Source organism: Schistocerca piceifrons, chromosome 4, assembly GCF_021461385.2.
Source record: "Schistocerca piceifrons isolate TAMUIC-IGC-003096 chromosome 4, iqSchPice1.1, whole genome shotgun sequence".
Lineage (NCBI taxonomy): Eukaryota > Metazoa > Arthropoda > Insecta > Orthoptera > Acrididae > Schistocerca > Schistocerca piceifrons.
The window spans coordinates 390,579,962-390,600,714 of NC_060141.1; the positions used below are offsets into that span (position 1 = coordinate 390,579,962).

Consider the following 20,753-nt stretch of genomic DNA (forward strand, 5'->3'; position numbering starts at 1 on the left):
ATTGGAGCCACACATAAGATCATGAGGGATGTTGTCACTATAATAATTCAACAAGGTTGATGCAATGTTTCGAGGTAGGCTAGCTTGATGAAGCAGTGGACTCAGTGGCACGCCACAAACCAACGCAGCAAGGGGCAAGCCAGATTTCCACAGTGGCAGCGGTGTTTCAGGATACGTGACTGGTAGTAGCACATATGTACAACAAGAATGCCATTACCAGCTGTAATTACTGATCATTATGCAATGAAATTGTTGTTAGTCTCACAGCTCTACCAGACCAAAGGGGCTGCACTGGGTGACACTGCCACATTGAACTGCCAGTAGAAGTCACTGGTTTGAGGCAAGGAGGAGCAACAGCAAGTTCATCATGGATTTAGCACCACAGCACAGCAGGCTATTGCAGGTCTATGAGGTGCATTCAAGTTCTAAGGCCTCAGATTTTTTTTCTCCGGACTGGAAAGAGATAGAAACACGCGCATTGTTTTAAAATGAGGCTGCGTTCATTGTCAATACGTCCCAGAGATGGCAGCACCGTACGACAGATGGAATTTTACCGCCAGCGGCGAGAATGAGAACTGTTTTAAATACTTAAAATGGCGATGTTTTCCTTACTTGAACAGCGTGCAATCATTCGTTTTCTGAATTTGCGTGGTGTGAAACCAATTGAAATTCATCGACAGTTGAAGGAGACATGTGGTGATGGAGTTATGGATGTGTCGAAAGTGCGTTCGTGGGTGCGACAGTTTAATGAAGGCAGAACATCGTGTGACAACAAACTGAAACAACCTCGGGCTCGCACAAGCCGGTCTGACGACATGATTGAGAAAGTGGAGAGAATTGTTTTGGGGGATCGCCGAATGACTGTCGAACAGATCGCCTCCAGAGTTGGCATTTCTGTGGCTTCTGTGCACACAATCCTGCATGACAACCTGAAAATGCAAAAAGTGTCATCCAGGTGGGTGCCACGAATGCTGACGGACGACCACATGGCTGCCCGTGTGGCATGTTGCCAAGCAATGTTGACGCGCAACGACAGCATGAATGGGACTTTCTTTTTGTCGGTTGTGACAATGGATGAGACGTGGATGCCATTTTTCAATCCAGAAACAAAGCGCCAGTCAGCTCAATGGAAGCACACAGATTCACCGCCACCAAAAAAATTTCGGGTAACCGCCAGTGCTGAAAAAATGATGGTGTCCATGTTCTGGGACAGCGAGGGTGTAATCTTTACCCATTGCGTTCCAAAGGGCACTACGGTAACAGGTGCATCCTACGAAAATGTTTTGAAGAACAAATTCCTTCCTGCACTGCAACAAAAACGTCCGGGAAGGGCTGCGTGTGTGCTGTTTCACCAAGACAACGCACCCGCACATCGAGCTAACGTTACGCAACAGTTTCTTCGTGATAACAACTTTGAAGTGATTCCTCATGCTCCCTACTCACCTGACCTGGCTCCTAGTGACTTTTGGCTTTTTACAACAATGAAAGACACTCTCTGTGGCCGCACATTCTCAGCTGTGCTGCTATTGCCTCAGCGATTTTCCAGTGGTCAAAACAGACTCCTAAAGAAGCCTTCGCCGCTGCCACGGAATCATGGCGTCAGCGTTGTGAAAAATGTGTACATCTGCAGGCCGATTACGTCAAGAAGTAACGTCAGTTTCATCGATTTTGGGTGAGTAGTTAATTAGAAAAAAAATCAGAGGCCTTAGAACTTGAATGCACCTCGTACTTCAACCCAGGGACAGTAGATCACTCCCCATGCACACCAACCATCTTTCACCATCGCAGGACAAGTGTCTCATCGTGCTGGGCTTCTCTGACGGTGACACAGACAATATGCTGCCAGGATTCAACAAAGAACTCGTTACCTTTGCAGCCGCCTATCACTGGAGCCTCCTAGGCTCCTACCTCACCTCCACCACCCACTTGCACCATCCTGGTTCATAGCTGCCCCTCCCTGCAGGGGAGGTGGGGGGTGGGGGGAGGGGGGGAGATACCTGTAGAGGTAGGGCCAGTACTACCTCGTTTATGGTGCTGCCAAACTCAGCATGTAACTGCAGTAGCCATTACCAAATATTTTATGTACTTAGCCTTGTTTTGTGTTGTAAGAGGCTACTCCAGCTCTGTCAAGGGGTTAGAGTACATCTCCCGTTACTACAAAACATTCAGCATTCTCTATCACTGGGTACCAGTTCTGTTTTTGTACAAACCCAGACCTAAAATGCAGACTGCCAGTCTTGCAAAAGGAAGGTGGGGCTTGTTCCCTCAGCACATCTCCTCTCTCCCCAGTGATCGAAGTTCTCACTTGTTTACACTTGTAGCTGACTGCCACCTAAAGTGCCCGCACTACATTAGTTAAAATAGTTTTGAGTATCTTCAGTTTGCAAAATGTATTACTTCTTGTTAAAGTCAACAGACAAAAAGACTAGTTGATAACATTTGTAAATTACCGATTTGTTCCCATTAACAAATGACATTACAAGCTAGCTGAACTATTATCTATGGAAAATGAAAGACACTAAATGGGGGGAAGACATGTAGTGTTGTCCAATTTACTGTCTTTCATTTACATATGGAGTGAAACAAACTATCAAAAATAAACAGCAAATATGATCTGCACCTGTGTAATTACCACCTACACATTACCTGAATGAAGAGTTTTTTCATGAGGCTGTGCAAAGTTCTTCGTAAAGCCGGGTCATAAAGTAATGTGTTCGGTGACCGCAACCATCTGAATAAAATAACAGACGTAAAATTAATCTGTGTTTCATTGTATATGAGGATTCACACTACATATGAAGAACATCTATAACAATGCGATATCCCACCTGTAGAACTGAACTATCTGAAAATCTGCAAACACATTTTTGTAGACAGAGACATCCCGAAGCCATGCTCCCACCATTGACCTGAGTACCTTGAAAGCCCCACTGCAGCGAGCAATATCATCGTAGTTGCCCAGGGTCGCTGGTCCTCCACCGGACATCATCTCTTCGAGTGATGCTTGTGGCATTGTGTCAAATGCCACACTAGAGCTAGTGCCTGTGGAGAGAAATGGAGTATTAATAATTTTTGCAAGTATACTGAGATGCAATTTTGCTCTCTATTTCATAGTTCACTTATGTTCCAAAATTATATCATAATTGTTTCTACGCAATGGCATTACTCAAAGAACTATTTCAATTACCAGAAAATTGATAGGTGATACAGCACTGAAGATATAAAAAAGTTTCACAGTTTCACAACACGCAAACATTATGGTCTGATTAAACTGTACACATAAAGAATCATACCAGAAGCAACATAGGACTACTTCTACGCCAGAAACATGATGTGATCTCAGTGCCTATGGGGATAACTACATTTTCTGGTTGGTAGCCTGGGGTATAACTGCCCACATTTATAACAACTGTATGTTTAAAACAGCACACTTTGTGAAGTAATTTCAGATAAATTACTGTGGAGTAAATCTACACCTACAAAGATACGCTTCAAGCCGCCATACGGTGCATGGCGGAGGGTAGCCTGTCCAACCACTTGTCATTTCCACTCCTGTTCCATCTGAAAATAGAGTGAGGGAAAAATGACTGTCTGTAGGCCTCCATATGAGCTATAATTTCTCGAATCTTATCTTCGTAACTCATACGCGCAATGTACGTTGGCGGCAGCAGAATCATTCAGTGGTCAGGTTCAAATGCCGTGTCTCTAAATTTTCTCACTAGTGTTTCTCAAAAAGAGTGTTGCCTTCGCTCCAGGGATTTCTGTTTGAGTTCCCGAAGCATCTGTGACACACTTGTGTGTTGTTCAAACCTACCAGTAGCATATCTAGCAGCCCATCTCTGAATTATTCCAATGTCTTCCTTCAATCTGACCTGCTACAGATCCCAAACAATCGAGCAGTACTCAAGAATAAGTCGCACCAGTGTCCTATATGTGGTCTCCTTTACACGTGAACCACTCTTTCCTAAAATTTTCCCAATAAGCTGAAGTCTACCATTTGCCTTCCTTTCTACAGTTCTCACATGCTCGTTTCACCTCCTATCGCTGTACAATGTTATGCCCAGATATTTACACAATTTGACTGTGTCAAAAAGGACACTAGTAACACCGTATCCAAGTATTACAGCTCTGATCTTCCTACCCATCTGCACTAACTTACATTTTTCCACATTCAGGACTAGCTGCCATTCATCACACCAACTGGAAATTTTGTCTAAGTTGTCTTGTATCTTCCTACAGTTGCTCAAATTCGACACCTTACCGTACACCACGAGATCATCGGCAAACAACCGTAGATTGCTGTCCACCCTGTCCGCCACATCATTTATGCATAGAGAGGGAAACAGTGGTCCTATCACACTTCCCTGGGGCACTCATGATGACACACTTGTCTTTGATGAACACTCGCCGTCCTGGACCAGATATTGCGTTCTTCTACTTAAGAAATCTTCGAGCCACTCACATATCTGTTACATATTCCATATGCTCGTAGCTTTGTTAACAGCTTGCAATGGGGCACCATGTCAAATGCTTTCCAGAAATGTTGCCCTTCACCTGTAGTTCACAGTATATTGTGTGAGAAAAGGATAAGCTGAGTTTCGTACGAGCGATGCCTTCTAAGAACATGCTGATTCATGGACATAAGCTGCTTAATCTCAAGAAAGTTTATTATATTCGGACTGAGAATATCTTTAAGGATTCTGCAGCAAACAAAAGTTAGGGATTATTGCCCTGTAATTTTGTGTGTCCGTTCTTTTACCCTTCTTATATGCTACAGTCACCTGTGCTTTTTCCCAGTTGCTTCGGGCTTTGTCCTGGGCGAGAGATTCACAATAAATGCAAGCTGTGTAAGGGGCCAATGCTGTAGAGTACTCTTTGTAAAATCAAACTGTGATTCCATACAGACCTGGTGATCTATTGCTTTCAAATCTTTTCAGTGGTTTCCCTATGCCAGGTATGCTTATTACTATATTGCACATACGAGAGTCTGTCCGATGGTCAAATGATGGTATATTTCTCCTGTATGGATGATTACTTGAATGTGAAATTTAAAACTTTGGCTTTTGTTCTGCTATCTTCAACTGTCACACCGGACTGGACAACAAGGGACTGAATGGAAGCCTTAGACCCACTTAACGATTTTACATAATACCAGAATTTCCTCGGGTTCTCTGCCAGATCTTTTGCGAAGGTGTAATGGTGGTAACTGTGGTATGCTTCATGCATAGATCTTTTCACAGATGCACAAATCTCTACTAACCTTCACTTGTTGTCATTTGTGCGAACCCTTTTGAACCGCAAGAACAACAGCCTCTGCTTCCTCAGCATCTGCTGCCAAATTTCGTTATTAAATCTTCCTGGTTCTTTTCCATCCTTTATCCACTTACTATGCACATAGCTCTCCAGATCACAATTTACAATCTGCTTCAACTTTGCCTACACGCAAACTAAGTGATGCCAGTTCACTGTCTAAGTGAGATGCTAATAACTGCTTGTAATATCTCTTTATATTCGATGAGTTATTCTGATACAATTCCACCCTTGAATGACGTTTACTAATTTTACATTTACAGATACAAGCAGACATATTTAAAGACAAACTCTTTGTCTTTAAATATGTCTGCTTGTGTCTGTAAATGTGTGGATGGATATGTGTGTGTGTGTGTGTGTGTGTGTGTGCGCGCGAGTGTATACCCGTCCTTTTTTCCCCCTAAGGTAAGTCTTTCCGCTCCCGGGATTGGAATGACTCCTTACCCTCTCCCTTAAAACCCACTTCCTTTCTTCTTTGCCTCTCCTTCCCTCTTTCCTGACGAAGCAACTGTTTGTTGCGAAAGCTAGAATTTTGTGTGTATGTTTGTGTTTGTTTGTGTGTCTATCGACCTGCCAGCGCTCTCATTTGGTAAGTCACATCATCTTTGTTTTTAGATATATTTTTCCCTCATGGAGTGTTTCCCTTATATATATATATTTTTTTGAGTCTTTTGCCGTCCACCTAACCTTCGTAACCTCATAGTTCATCCCTATGAAATCCCCAAACCACCTTCCCTACCCTCTGGCTCCTACCCTTGTAACCGCCCCGGTGTAAAACCTGTCCCATGCACCCTCCCACCACTACCTACTCCAGTCCTGTAACCCGGAAGGTGTACACGATCAAAGGCAGAGCCACGTGTGAAAGCACCCACGTGATTTACCAACTGACCTGCCTACACTGTGAAGCTTTCTATGTGGGAACGACCAGCAACAAACTGTCCATTCGCATGAATGGACACAGGCAGACAGTGTTTGTTGGTAATGAGGATCACCCTGTGGCTAAACATGCCTTGGTGCATGGTCAGCACATCTTGGCACAGTGTTACACCGTCCGGGTTATCTGGATACTTCCCACTAACACCAACCTGTCAGAACTCCGGAGATGGGAACTTGCCCTTCAGTATATCCTCTCTTCTCGTTATCCGCCAGGCCTCAATCTCCGCTAATTTCTAATTTCAATTTGCCGCCGCTCATACCTCACCTGTCTTTCAACAACATCTTTGCCTCTGTACTTCTGCCTCGACTGACATCTCTGGCCAAACTCTTTGCTTTTACAAATATCTGCTTGTGTCTGTGTATGTGCGGATGGATATGTGTGTGTGTGTGTGTGTGTGTGTGTGCGAGTGTATACCTGTCCTTTTTTCCCCCTAAGGTAAGTCTTTCCGCTCCCGGGATTGGAATGACTCCTTACCCTCTCCCTTAACACCCACATCCTTTCGTCTTTCCCTCTCCTTCCCTCTTTCCTGACGAAGCAACGGTTGGTTGCGAAAGCTTGAATTTTGTGTGTATGTTTGTGTTTGTTTGTGTGTCTATCGACCTGCCAGCACTTTCGTTTGGTAAGTCATATCATCTTTGTTTTTAGATATATTTTTCCCATGTGGAATGTTTCCCTCTATTATATTCATATCATTAATTTGAACCCAACAATTACGTTTGTTATTGTCACTGTTGCATTTCGAAATCTTTCCTGTCATCTTATTTTCTCTTTCTGTTTTTGCAAGTAGTTTTACTTTGCATTCACCTTCTCCTCATTACCGAATCTACCATACAATTTTATCCCGCCTATACAGAGTTATTACAAATGATTGAAGCGATTTCACAGCTGTACAATAACTTTATTATTTGAGATATTTTCACAATGATTTGCACACACATACAAAAACTCAAAAAGTTTTTTTAGGCATTCACAAATGTTCGATATGTGCCCCTTTCGTGATTCGGCAGACATCAAGCCGATAATCAAGTTCCTCCCACACTCGGCGCAGCATGTCCCCATCAATGAGTTCGAAAGCATCGTTGATGCGAGCTCGCAGTTCTGGCACGTTTCTTGGTAGAGGAGGTTTAAACACTGAATCTTTCACATAACCCCACAGAAAGAAATCGCATAGGGTTAAGTCGGGAGAGCATGGAGGCCATGACATGAATTGCTGATCATGATCTCCACCATGACCGATCCATCGGTTTTCCAATCTCCTGTTTAAGAAATGCCGAACATCATGATAGAAGTGCGGTGGAGCACCATCCTGTTGAAAGATGAAGTCGCGCTGTCGGTCTCCAGTTGTGGCATGAGCCAATTTTCCAGCATGTCCAGATACACGTGACCTGTAACGTTTTTTTTACAGAAGAAAAAGGGGCTGTAAACTTTAAACCGTGAGATTGCACAAAACACGTTAATTTCTGGTGGTTGCGAATTTGCTGCACGAATGCGCGAGGATTCTCTACCGCCCAGATTTGCACATTGTATCTGTTCACTTCACCATTAAGAAAATATGTTGCTTCATCACTGAAAACAAGTTTCGCACTGAAGGCATCCTCTTCCACGAGCTGTTGCAACCGCGCCGAAAATTCAAAGCGTTTGACTTTGTCATCGGGTGTCAGGGCTTGTAGCAATTGTAAACGATAAGGCTTCTGCTTTAGCCTTTTTCCGTAAGATTTTCCAAACCCGTCGGCTGTGGTACGTTTAGCTCCCTGCTTGCTTTATTCGTCGACTTCCACGGGCTACGCGTGAAACTTGCCCGCACGCGTTCAACCGTTTCTTCGCTCACTGCAGGCCGACCCGTTGATTTCCCCTTACAGAGGCATCCAGAAGCTTTAAACTGCGCATACCATCGCTGAATGGAGTTAGCAGTTGGTGGATCTTTGTTGAACTTCGTCCTGAAGTGTCGTTGCATTGTTATGACTGACTGATGTGAGTGCATTTCAAGCACGACATACGCTTTCTCGGCTCCTGTCGCCATTTTGTCTCACTGCGCTCTCGAGCGCTCTGGTGGCAGAAACCTGAAGTGCGGCTTCTGCCGAACAAAACTTTATGAGTTTTTCTACGTATCTGTAGTGTGTCGTGACCATATGTCAATGAATGGAGCTACAGTGAATTTATGAACTCGCTTCAATCATTTGTAATAGCCCTGTATATACTCAATAATACGTAACCCACTTCCAAACCATAACCAAAAAATTTTTTTCTGCTTTCAACACTACCGCTGCTATAAAATCCACCATTTACAGTTCACAAACAGTTCCTTTCAGCTATTAAACAGCCATTTCGGCTAGTTCTAATAACTTTCGCCTTTTTTTCCATTTCCGTTTTTCCCACATCACTGACCTTTTTTAGCCACTTCCCACAGGTTTTAACGTCATTATTTCTTCATCGGACAATTGTTAGCCTCATTTTCACAATCTGCCACCACAAAACCACTCCTTTTAATACATTTGCATGCAGTTTTTTCGAAATTTTCCCGAATTGCTCCACCCTTTTACGTGTTTTGGCGGCAAAACAACCACCTAACCTTTGTGCACATCGTTGTCTACCAACCCAAGTTCACCACAGGATCAACAAGCCCAGCTATAACCCACACTTTTTCGCCTTTTTTCACACCAGATCTCCAGTTGCTTTCCAGTTCACCTTTATCTCTCCCCATATATTTATATTTTTATTTTCATTTTCGTTTCAGCCTCATGTTACACTTTCCACCTTCTAATACCATGTCACCCTCACACCATCCCCACAATGACCCCATTAAGTTTTATTTACATTCCCTCCGCAAACATGCCTTCGCCCTAGCCAGATTACACTCCCATATTTTATTTTCTCAAGCTTGTCTGACATTTGGCATTACCCCCAAAGGCCTCACACTTAAAGTTCCCATCTCTGGCTGTAACCCTTCTTTCCATCAGTCCCTATACCAGTTTCAAACTGAACAATCCATTGCCCTCACCCACCTAATCCTTCACCTACACATCAACTCAGCCAATGAACACACCCGTCAACTCCTATCCTTAATAAAAGTCCTCAGTCTTTCCTCTCCCACATCCACACCGGCTGTTCAGAGCATCCTCCTACAGGCCAACTGCAAATTAGAACAGCATGCCACCCTCCACTTCAAAAAACTATCCAATCTCCTAGTTTACCACCTCCGGAAAGGCAACTCACTCACCCTTCACAACCTTTCCAGCAAACCTCAATCTCCTCTCATTGCACACAGACCCAGTCTCTCCCATCTACTCAATCTCCCACTTCCAGCTCCACTCCCCCCAAAACTTCAAAATTCCAATCAACACAATCTGGAACCACAACACCCTAATTCAGTAGTTAACCTTTCCTTCAAACCTCTCTCCCAATCCGAAACCTCTGTCCTATCCAAAGGCCTCACCTTCAGCCCCACTCCCAGATTCAACCAAACAGCCCTTGTCAAAGATTTACTGTCCTACACCCGTACTCTCTGCTGGAAATATCACTTTGCCATGAAGAAAAATGATCCTAATCCTACTCCTAATGATCCAACTCCCCAAGACACTATCCAAATTGAACCCTGCCTGGAACAGTTCCGTCCTCAGTCACAGCGGGACCCACCTCCTCTTCCTCAAAATCACCCTCTCCAAACCCTTCAGGAATTTCTGACTTCCAGCCTTGCCTCTCAATCCTTCTTAAACAAACCTTAATCCTACTCCCAACATCACCACTGCTGAAGCCCAGGCCATCCGTGATCTGAAGGCTGACCGATCCATCGTCATTCTTCTGGCGGACAAGGGTTCCCCGATCGTGGTACTTTATCGTCGGGAGTATGTGGCTGAGGGACTGCGCCAGCTTCCAGACAACACTACTTGCAAAGTTTGCCAAGGTAATCCCATTCCTGATGTCCAGGCGGAGCTTCAAGGAATCCTCAGAACCTTAGGCCCCCTAAAAAACCTTTCACCTGACTCCATCAAACTCCTGACCCCCACCCCCGCACATCTACCTTCTACCTTCTTCCTAAAATTCACAAACCCAATCATCCCGGCCATCCCATTGTAGCTGGTTACCAAGCCCCCACAGAACGTATCTCTGCCTGTGTAGATCAACACCTTCAACCCATTACATGCAGTCTCCCATCCTTCATCAAAGACACCAACCACTTCCTCGAACGCCTGGAATCCTTACCCAGTCTGTTACCCCCAGAAACCATCCTTGTAACCATTGATGCCACTTCCTTATACACAAATATTCCGCACGTCCAGGGCCTCGCTGCGATGGAGCACTTTCTTTCACGCCGATCACCTGCCACCATACCTAAAACCTCTTTCCTCATTACCCTAGCCAGCTTCATCCTGACCCACAACTTCTTCACTTTCGAAGGCCAGACATACCAACAATTAAAGGGAACAGCCATGGGTATCAGGATGGCCCCATCTTACGCCAACCTATTCATGGGTCGCTTAGAGGAAGCCTTCTTGGTTACCCAGGCCTGCCAACCCAAATTTTGGTACAGATTTATTGACGACATTTTCATGATCTGGACTCACAGTGAAGAAGAACTCCAGAATTTCCTCTCCAACCTCAACTCCTTTGGTTCCATCAGATTCACCTGGTCATACTCCAAATCCCATGTCACTTTCCTTGACGTTGACCTCCACCTGTCCAATGGCCAGCTTCACATGTCCATTCACATCAAACCCACCAACAAGCAACAGTACCTCCATTATGACAGCTGCCACCCATTCCACATCAAACGGTCCCTTCCCTACAGCCTAGGTCTTCGTGGCAAACGAATCCGCTCCAGTCCGGAATCCTTGAACAATTACACCAACAACCTGAAAACAGCCTTCGCATCCCGCAACTACCCTCCCAACCTGATAGAGAAGCAAATAACCAGAGCCACTTCCTCATCTCCTCAAACCCAGAACCTCCCACAGAAGAACCCCAAAAGTGCCCCACTTGTGACAGGATACTTTCCGGGACTGGATCAGACTCTGAATGTGGCGCTCCAGCAGGGATACGACTTCCTCAAATCCTGCCCTGAAATGAGATCCATCCTTCATGAAATCCTCCCCACTCCACCAAGAGTGTCTTTCTGCCGTCCACCTAACCTTCGTAACCTCTTAGTTCATCCCTACGAAATCCCCAAACCCCCTTCCCTACCCTCTGGCTCCTACCCTTGTAACCGACTCCGATGTAAAACCTGTCCCACGCACCCTCCCACCACCACCTACTCCAGTCCTGTAACCCGGAAGATGTACACGATCAAAAACAGTGCCACGTGTGAGACCACCCACGTGATTTACCAACTGACCTGCCTACACTGTGAAGCTTTCTATGTGGGAATGACCAGCAACAAACTGTCCATTCGCATGAATGGACACAGGCAAACAGTGTTTGTTGGTAATGAGGATCACCCTGTGGCTAAACATGCCTTGGTGCACAGCCAGCATATCTTGGCACAGTGTTACACCATCCGGGTTATCTGGATACTTCCCACTAACACCAACCTGTCAGAACTCCGGAGATGGGAACTTGCCCTTCAGTATATCCTCTCTTCTCGTTATCCGCCAGGCCTCAATCTCCGCTAATTTCTAATTTCAATTTGCCGCCGCTCATACCTCACCTGTCTTTCAACAACATCTTTGCCTCTGTACTTCTCCCTCGACTGACATCTCTGCCCAAACTTTTTGCCTCTACAAATGTCTGCTTGTGTCTGTGTATGTGTGTGTGTGTGTGTGTGTGTGTGTGTGTGTGTGTGTGTGTGTGTACCTGTCCTTTTTTCCCCCTAAGGTAAGTCTTTCCGCTCCCGGGATTGGAATGGCTCCTTACCCTCTCCCTTAAAACCCACATCCTTTCGTCTTTCCCTCTCCTTCCCTCTTTCCTGATGAGGGAACAGTTTGTTGCGAAAGCTTGAATTTTGTGTGTATGTTTGTGTTTGTTTGTGTGTCTATCGACCTGCCAGGGCTTTCGTTTGGTAAGTCACATCATCTTTGTTTTTTTTATATGCTGGCACTCTTATTCCACTACCAGAGATAACAAAATGCCATTTTGGATTTAAACGGACTACAATCACTAATATCTATTTACAAAATTAGCAATGTAGGAAAAGACAGATTGCTACTTACTGTAAGGATGACATGTTAAAATATATATATATATATATATATATATATATATATATATATATATATATATATATATATATTTTAAACGTCATCAGAGCCAAATATCTGCTTGATCTGAGGTTTCCCGACTGATTATACAACACTTCAAAAAATACGAGGCATTTTATTCGTACAGATTAGCAGACTGCCGCAAAGCGTGAGCCTGCAGAGAAGAAGAATCATCGCCTGATTTCATTCTAACATGTAAAATTTCTGAATCAGTTTGAGTGACTGAGTTATGACTGTGTTTCCTATTATGAATGATTGACTGCTTGAACGAATTGAGAACCACGCAACTACATAATTACATAGATAGGAGGAAAAATTACATGCTTATCTGCTCTTTCTAGCAAAAACACTCTCCTAGCCTTTTTCACTGATTTATTAACTTTTGTAATCATAGTTGCTATAATGACGCCACGATTGCTAATTCCTGTTTCTATACCGACACTGTCGATAACATCTGGTCTATTTGTAGCTACAAGGTTTAAGACACTTCCACTGCCTGTGGGCTACTGAGCTAGACGCCCAAGACAATTTTCGAAAAACATGTTCAAAAGTATTTTACTTAACTGTCTGTCTGTAACCTTGCAATGAATCCATAGACATTCCAATCTATACTCAGGAGGTTAAAGTTGCCTCCAACTAGTATTGATAACGTATGTATTTATGCGCTACTCGCTGTGAACTTTCTTTGAATGACTAGAACTGTCGCAGCAGAAATGGGTGGCAAGTTAAAATGTCCAATAATTAACTTAGTTGCAGCTACACCTGTTTTATGCAACCAGACGACTTCATTGTCACACTCAACCTCAACCTCAATTGAGACAATATTTTTGTCAACTGCAATTAACACTCCCCGTCCTACAGCCTCTAATCTGTCTTTCCAATATACATTCCATGACTCACTGAATAGCTCGGAGCTTTCCACTTTGGGTTTCAGCCAGTTCTCGGTCCCAAGAGTAATTTGAGCCAAGACTTTCCTGGAAATTCGGGAACTCAATTACGAATACTTCGTCAGTAAATATGGATCGATTGTGTGTCAGACCTTTCAAATTGACAAAGTGGGTGCATTTCCGAACCAGTGTCATTGCGCACAACAGAGTAGCGCCCTACTGTTGACTACTTCTCGAATGAGCTACCAAAGGAGACAATTATGGCTGATCTGCACACATGCTGGCACTCTTATTCCACTACCAGAGATAACAAAATGCCATTTTGGATTTAAACAGACTACAATCACTAATATCTATTTACAAAATTAACAATGTAGGAAAAGACAGATTGCTACTTACTGTAAGGATGACATGTTAAGATACAGACAGACACAATTAACAGACACACATAAGCTTTCAGCCACAGCCTTCATCAGAAAAAGAGGAGCATACACCATTCATCCGCACAACCAAACCGACCTCATGCACACATGGCCACCACCTCTGGCAACTCAGACCAGAATGCAGCTATTACTTGGAATGGAAACAGCAATCTGGAGGGGAAGGGGAAGGACGGCAGTGTATCGATGGGGGGAGAGAGGATTGCTGTCTGGCAGAATGTGCAGTTACTACAATGTCAAGATCCGCAGCATCAGGAGGTTGCGGGGCAGGGAGGTGGGGAAAATGGAGGGAAAAAGGAGAGGATCGGGGAAAAATGGGTGTTGCAAGTGGAGAACATGTTGTGCACTGCACTGTTCAGAAAAACTGTTGGTGGAGTGGAGGATCCAGATGACCTGGGTAGTGAAGCAGCTACTGAAATCAAGCATGCTATGTTCAGCTGCACGTTGTGCCTCAAAGTGGTCTACTTTGCTCTTGGCCGCAGTTTGGTGATGGCCGTTCATCCTGGTGGACAGTCAGTTGGTAGTCATACCAATATAAAAAGCTGTGCAATGATTGCAGCAAAGCTGGTGTATGACACGACTGCTTCAACAGGTGGCCCAGAACCTGATGGGGTAGGATAAACCTGTGTCAAGATTGGAATAGGTGGGTGGATTGGATAGGTCTTGCTCCTGGGTCTTCCACATGGATATGAGCCTTGCGGCTAGGAGTGGCATAGGAATGGACTAGGGCATTGTAGAGGTAGGGTGGCTAATGGAACATCAGTTTTGGGGGGAATGGGAAGAATTTCAGGTAGGACGTCCCTCTTTTCAGAACAGTATAATAGGTAATCAAAGCCCTGGCGAAGGATGTGGTTCAGTTGTTCCAGCCCGGGTTGGTATTGGATGATGGGGGGGAGGGGACGGCACTTCTTTGTGGCTGATTCTTGGGGCTGGTGGGAGGACTTGGGGTGTGAAGGGAAATGGTGTGTGAGATTTGTTTGTAGACTAGGTCTGGGGATAATGCCTGTCACTGAAGGCCTTTGAGGGGTTTTTTGGCGTGAAAGGGATGACAGTTGTCGAAATGTAGGTACTGTTGGTGGTTCTAATATGGACAGAGGGGCAGATGGAGCTGTCAGAGAAGAGGTAATCAACTTATAAAAGGTGGCACACTGAGCCAAGGATGACCAGGTGAAGTGGCTGGGAGATAAGGTGTTGAGGCTGTGGAGGAATGAAGATAAGAGTGTCCTGTCCTAGAGTCCAGACCATGAAGATATCATCAATGACTTGAACCAGACTAGGAGATTAGCATTTTGGGAGGCTAGGAAGCCTCTAGGTGGTCCATAAACAGGCTGGCATAGGAGGGTGCCATGCGGGTGCCTATGGCTGTGTCACAGATTTGTTTGCGTTCAGAGAGGAAGTAGTTGCGGGTTAGGATAAAGTAAGTGAGGTATAAGAGGAATGAGGTAGTGGGTTTGGAATCTGAAGGACGCTGGGAAAGGTAATGTTGCATAACCGTAAGGGCATGGGTGTGATGGATGTTAGCGTATAGGGAGGGGACAAGTAGGGATCCAGGACACCAACCACTTCCTTCACTGTATCTCTACCATCCCCGACCCTTTACTGTAAGAGTTAAATGTCATAAAGATCTCCTCTCCGTCTCCTGGTCCCTACAGTGGAAACACTTTTTTGCCAACAACTCTACCAACCAGACTCAACCAAACCAATGTTGAATCCTGCCTGACCCAGTTCAATCCTACATCCAACAGGGATCCACCCCCACTGCCTCCAAATCAGTCTGGTTAATTTTCCAAAATTTCTTAACTTCAAAGCTTGCCTTACCATTATTCCCCAATCCCTCAACATGCAAGTTAACCTTGCATCCGGAGAAACACCCACAATCCACCACCTAAAATCTGATCCTGACCTTATAATCCTATCTGCTGACAAAGGCGGCTTCACCAATGTTGTTTTGAACTGCACAAATCACCTGCTGCAAGCACCTCCACCAGCTGCTACAGTGACCCCATTTCAGAAATCCAGCAGAATCTCCAGTCTTGTCTTACAATCTTAGGCCCATCCCAGAACTTCTCAACTGAGTCCATCTCTCTACTCACCCCTACCTCTCCTCGCACTCCTACCTTCTACATGCTTCCCGAAGTCCATAAACCCAATCATCAAGGACATCCCAGTGTGGCCTGTTACTGTATCACCACTAAGAGAATCTCTGCTCTTGCAGACCAACATCTTCAGCCTATTACCCACAACCTACTCTCCTATATAAAAGATACCAACCATTTCCTCCTCTGACTTTTCACAGTTCTTGTTCCTTTACCACATGGTGTCCTGCTAATCACTCTTGATGCCAGCTCCCTTTACGCTAACATTCCTAATGCCTACAGCCTTTCCACCATTAAACACTATGTTTCCCAACACTCAATGGATCCCAAACCTACACTATCCTTCCAAGTAGCCATGACCAACTATATCCTCACCCGTAATTACTTCTCCTTTGAAGGCATCAGCTGCAAACGAATTCGGGGTACAGCAATGGACACCCGCGAGGCATCATCCTATGCAAACCTATTCATGGGCCATCTAGAGTAATCCTGTCTAATAAACCAGAATCCAAAACCCCCACCTGATTCAGATTCACTGATGACATCTTCGTGATCTGGATCAAGGATGACGATACCCTAACCACATTCCTCCACAACCTCAACACCTAATCCCCCATTCGCTTCATCTGATCCTCCTCAACCCAACAGGGAACCTTCCTTGATGTCTACTCCTACCTCAAAGATGGCTACAACAGTACCTCCATTCATACCAGACCCATCAACCACCAGCAATATCTCTACTTTGACACCTGCCGTTCATTCCATACCAACGAGTCCCTTCCAAACAGCCTAGCCACGTATGGCCGTTGCATCTGTAGTGACAAGCAGTCCCTCATGAAATATACAAAGCATCTCACTGAGATTGTCACAGACTATAATTACCTTCCCATCCTTGTACAGAAACAGATCTCCTATGACTTATCACTCCAGTCAATCCCACTTCCTAAAGCCTCATTGACCAGCCACAGAACAGCATTCTTCTCATGACCCAGTACCATCCAGGACTTGAGCAGTTGAATCACATTCTCCAGCATGGTTTTGACTACCTCTCGTTGTGCCCTGAAATGAGAAATGTCCTACCCACTATCATTCCCATAGTTGTATTCCACCACCCACTGAACCTACACAATATCCTTGTCCGTCCCTACACAACCTCTGCTCCTAACCCCTTTCCTCATGGCTCATGTCCCTGTAATAGATCTAGATGCAAGACCTGTCCATAAATCCTCCCACCACCAACACCTACTCCAGTCTAGTCACAAGAATCACCTATCCCATCAAAAGCAGGGGTACCTATGAAACCAGTCATGTGATCTACAAGCTAAGCTGCAACTGCTGTGCCACATTCTACATGGGCATGACAACCAACAAGCTGTCTGTCCGCTTGAATGGTCACAGATAAACTTTGGCCATGAAACAGCTTGACGACACAGTTGCTGAGCATGCTGCTCAACACAGTGTTCTCCATTTTAATGACTGCTTCACAGCCCGCATCATATGGATCCTTCCTATGAATGGCAAATTTTGTGGATTGCATAGGTGGGAATTCTCCCTGCAGTATATCCTGCATTTTCGTAACCCTCCTGGCCTCAACCTTAGTCATTGTCCTACAACCCCCCTATCCCCTTCCCTGTTCCCAATCCAGTACTACACAGCCCTCTTCTCCAACCACACACTCACAGTCTTCTTTTACTCCCCCCTCCCCCCCCAGTCTTCTATCCAACCCCCTGACTGCTGCATCTCCCATCATGCATTGTTGCTCTCAGTCTGGCCTTGTCAGCCAGATGTGAGTTGGGTTTGCGTAACGGTCTGTTGTCTAATACTGATGAAGGCCTTTTTGGTCAAAATCTTACATGGTTGACAGTCTGTTTGTTGTGCCTATCTGCGACTCAGTATCTCCACTATGTGGTAAGTAGCAGTCTATCCTTTTCATAATACAGCCATTGTTCCCTCAAGGATTTTGCATTGTTTCATTTTTAGCCATAATTATACAAGGAGGCCAATGAAACTTATATTAATTTGAAAGGTATTTTGCCACAGATTTACACAAAGAAAAAAATCATATATGTACGTAACTTTTAAGAATGGTAAAAGGAAGAAGATGCTTTCATATTCATAACTCTGATTTACCTTCTCTATCACTATTAAAATCTCCAATATGTGAACTCAAAGATTTAAGTGCTACCAATTTCTGCCCGGCATACTAATCACTTGCTATGGTAGAAATGACACACGGAAGTAACAATATTTTGTGAAAACACATTCTAGGGATGTTCTTGTTTACATGGTTCATTTGCAGTAAGACACGTATACTGGGCAGCTGCAATGCGACAATTGCTAGGTTAGTGACGTTGCCAGCAGTCGAAACCAAAATATCGTAGTAACAAAGCCTGTAAATAATGTTGTATACTGACATTGTTATTTTGCTTATTTTACTGTAAGATTAACTCTGTCGTCATCTGCCACTGTTAACAGAAAATCTGAGGTTAAGTTCCTAAGGAGAATACCAAGAGATCAGAGTGAAAGACGCAGAGCTAGACAGATACAAATACATTTAAATGTCCACTGAGGGTAATTCCACATAATTTTTACAGTTATAATTGTGGTTTGATTAATTTGTAGTGTAGATTTTGTAATGCACAACATTTCACATCAGAGGTTGCGGTATGTGGTACAACAGCATCCACATTGTGTTGTCAAAATGGAAAAGTTAAATTTCCGCCCTTAACACAAAATTTATTTTTCAGTTAACTTTATGAAGACACACTTCAAATGATCCAAGAATTCAAGAGAAATCAAAGGATTATTTTAATAATATTTGTAGCTACAATGCAGCATTTACTATAGTCAGTTCTGATGCCAAAATTTCAGACAAACTTTTACATGCAGTGTATCATTTTAAGATACATGACACTTTTTATCATAGGTCAGGTCCAATGACTTTAATGTATGATTGTTCACCATGTTATGCAGAATTACATTTTTATGATCTCAAGACTGCTATTCACTATAGACTTAATGAGCAATCAAATCAGTCATGCAGAACAGATAAAAAAGTAATGTATGAAACTGCTACTGCATTAGAATGCACTAATCCTTTTGCGTGTTCTTTCACTGAGATGGAAGATTATTTTGCAGGAGTGGAAAAGGAAAATTGAGAAATCTGTATGGTTATTATACTTGATCAATATTTAGACCTCTGTCATTGCAAACTGTTGTGGCCCCTATTTTTACTACAGATGATTGTCAGCCACCGTTCAAAAGAAATACAGTGTGGTTTCCGATTCCTCACTGGATCCATTAGCACATTCATTGATATTTCCTAATGGTGACACTGAATGACACGCTAATTTGTTCCTTAACACACCAAATATGTCTACTGCGAAACAGCCTAGAAATAAAGTTACCATGTTGCTGTACGCATCCTATCACCTTTCTATTACAGATGATTTCAGACTTTCACATCATTCACATATATTATTTTTGCAGCAGATTGTTGATATGTATGCAAGTATCGAAGGTATGAAACCTCAATTCATAAGGCAAAATCAGTCTGCTCTAAGGTTAGAAATGTACAATAATTCATGTTATCATTTATAACATAACCCAAATGATACTGTAAAAGAAGAAGTTATTTTGACTTCTTCATTTAACGGTTCTCCAAAAAGATGTATGAAAATTATTTGAACGAAATGTCTATTGTTCAACATTTTGGGAAACCTTCATAATTTTTTACAATCACTTGCAATCATAATCAGACAGAAATTATTAACAATACAGCAGACAGAAGTGACACTACAGTGCAGTGCAAGTCATGTGATTTTCGTACATTTTTTTAACGCTGTCAAGGTACTTCTGTGCCAGCCACCAAAGGCACTGTATTCCATGACATGTGTGCACTTGTTCTCAGAACAGTTTCTTATTCTGTTGTTTATTATTTACAGAGTTACTTTTGACTATTACATGTTCTAATTGTCGAGTTTATTCTACTTCCATGTAAAACGTCTCAATCTAACATTCGTCATCAGCCAACTTTCTGTGCATTGGAATAAAGTGTTTGTGATTCTGAAGTGAATAGTCGCTTCTACTATATCAGCGACTAATAGCACCCAGTAATTTGTTCGGATGGTCACAGATAGGAGGCTACTCCGACACTGCTGACGCCTACATCATAGAATTAACTGCATTATATCACAGGAAGGAACCGCATTCAACATGGTGGATGCATTGGCAGAGCCAGTGCCTTTAGTATCATGACTCACCATGCATTTGCCATGCTTTTGGAAGCATAACCCGGCTTTATGGTTTGCGCACGTTGAAATGAGTTTTCTTTGTGCCAGAATAATAGCAGATGCAACCAAATTTGCAATCTTTGCGAGACAGTTGTATCAGAAATATGCTACACAGATCGAAGATGTGATCACCATTCTACATAACGACGGATGCAAAAGAAGTGTTAAAAATGGAACTGATATGAACGGGTTTCCACTTTACAGGAAGAACGTGTCAGAGAAGTCCTAACCCAAGAAGACAATGGCAACAGAAAACCCTCACAACATTTATGACACCTGAGGGTGAGGTAGATACAGGAACCGTGCCCGATAGTCTTTTGCGCATGCTGTGGAGCAGTCAATTCACTTGCCACCCCAGGTGAAAACCATTATTGCGTCACAAACTAGCATGCCTTTAGACACTAGTAGAGTTAGCTGACAGTCAGTTACAGGTGACGCTGTAATGCCTGCGCCGATGAGTACAGCGACAATGGCGTGCAACAGCTTGTCATCACACACAGTAACATCGGCCGATTATGACGTGCTGTCCTCCAAAGTGGATTTATTGATCAAGAAGTCAGCAGAATTACTGACTCAACGTGACCACAGAAGAAACGGGGG

At 43.7% G+C, this 20,753-nt stretch overlaps 1 protein-coding gene across 1 annotated transcript in view; it reads right to left on the bottom strand.

The window, feature by feature from the left end:
* Nucleotides 1–20,753, bottom strand: part of LOC124794912 (DNA polymerase epsilon catalytic subunit 1) — a 306,938-nt gene that overhangs the window by 83,835 nt on the left and 202,350 nt on the right. Inside the window, exons 27-28 of the mRNA XM_047258614.1 lie at nt 2,829–3,042; nt 2,647–2,731 (exon numbers count right to left, since the gene is read on the bottom strand). Of these exons, the coding sequence (XP_047114570.1) occupies nt 2,647–2,731; nt 2,829–3,042 (299 nt within the window). The remainder of the gene's footprint in view (nt 1–2,646; nt 2,732–2,828; nt 3,043–20,753) is intronic.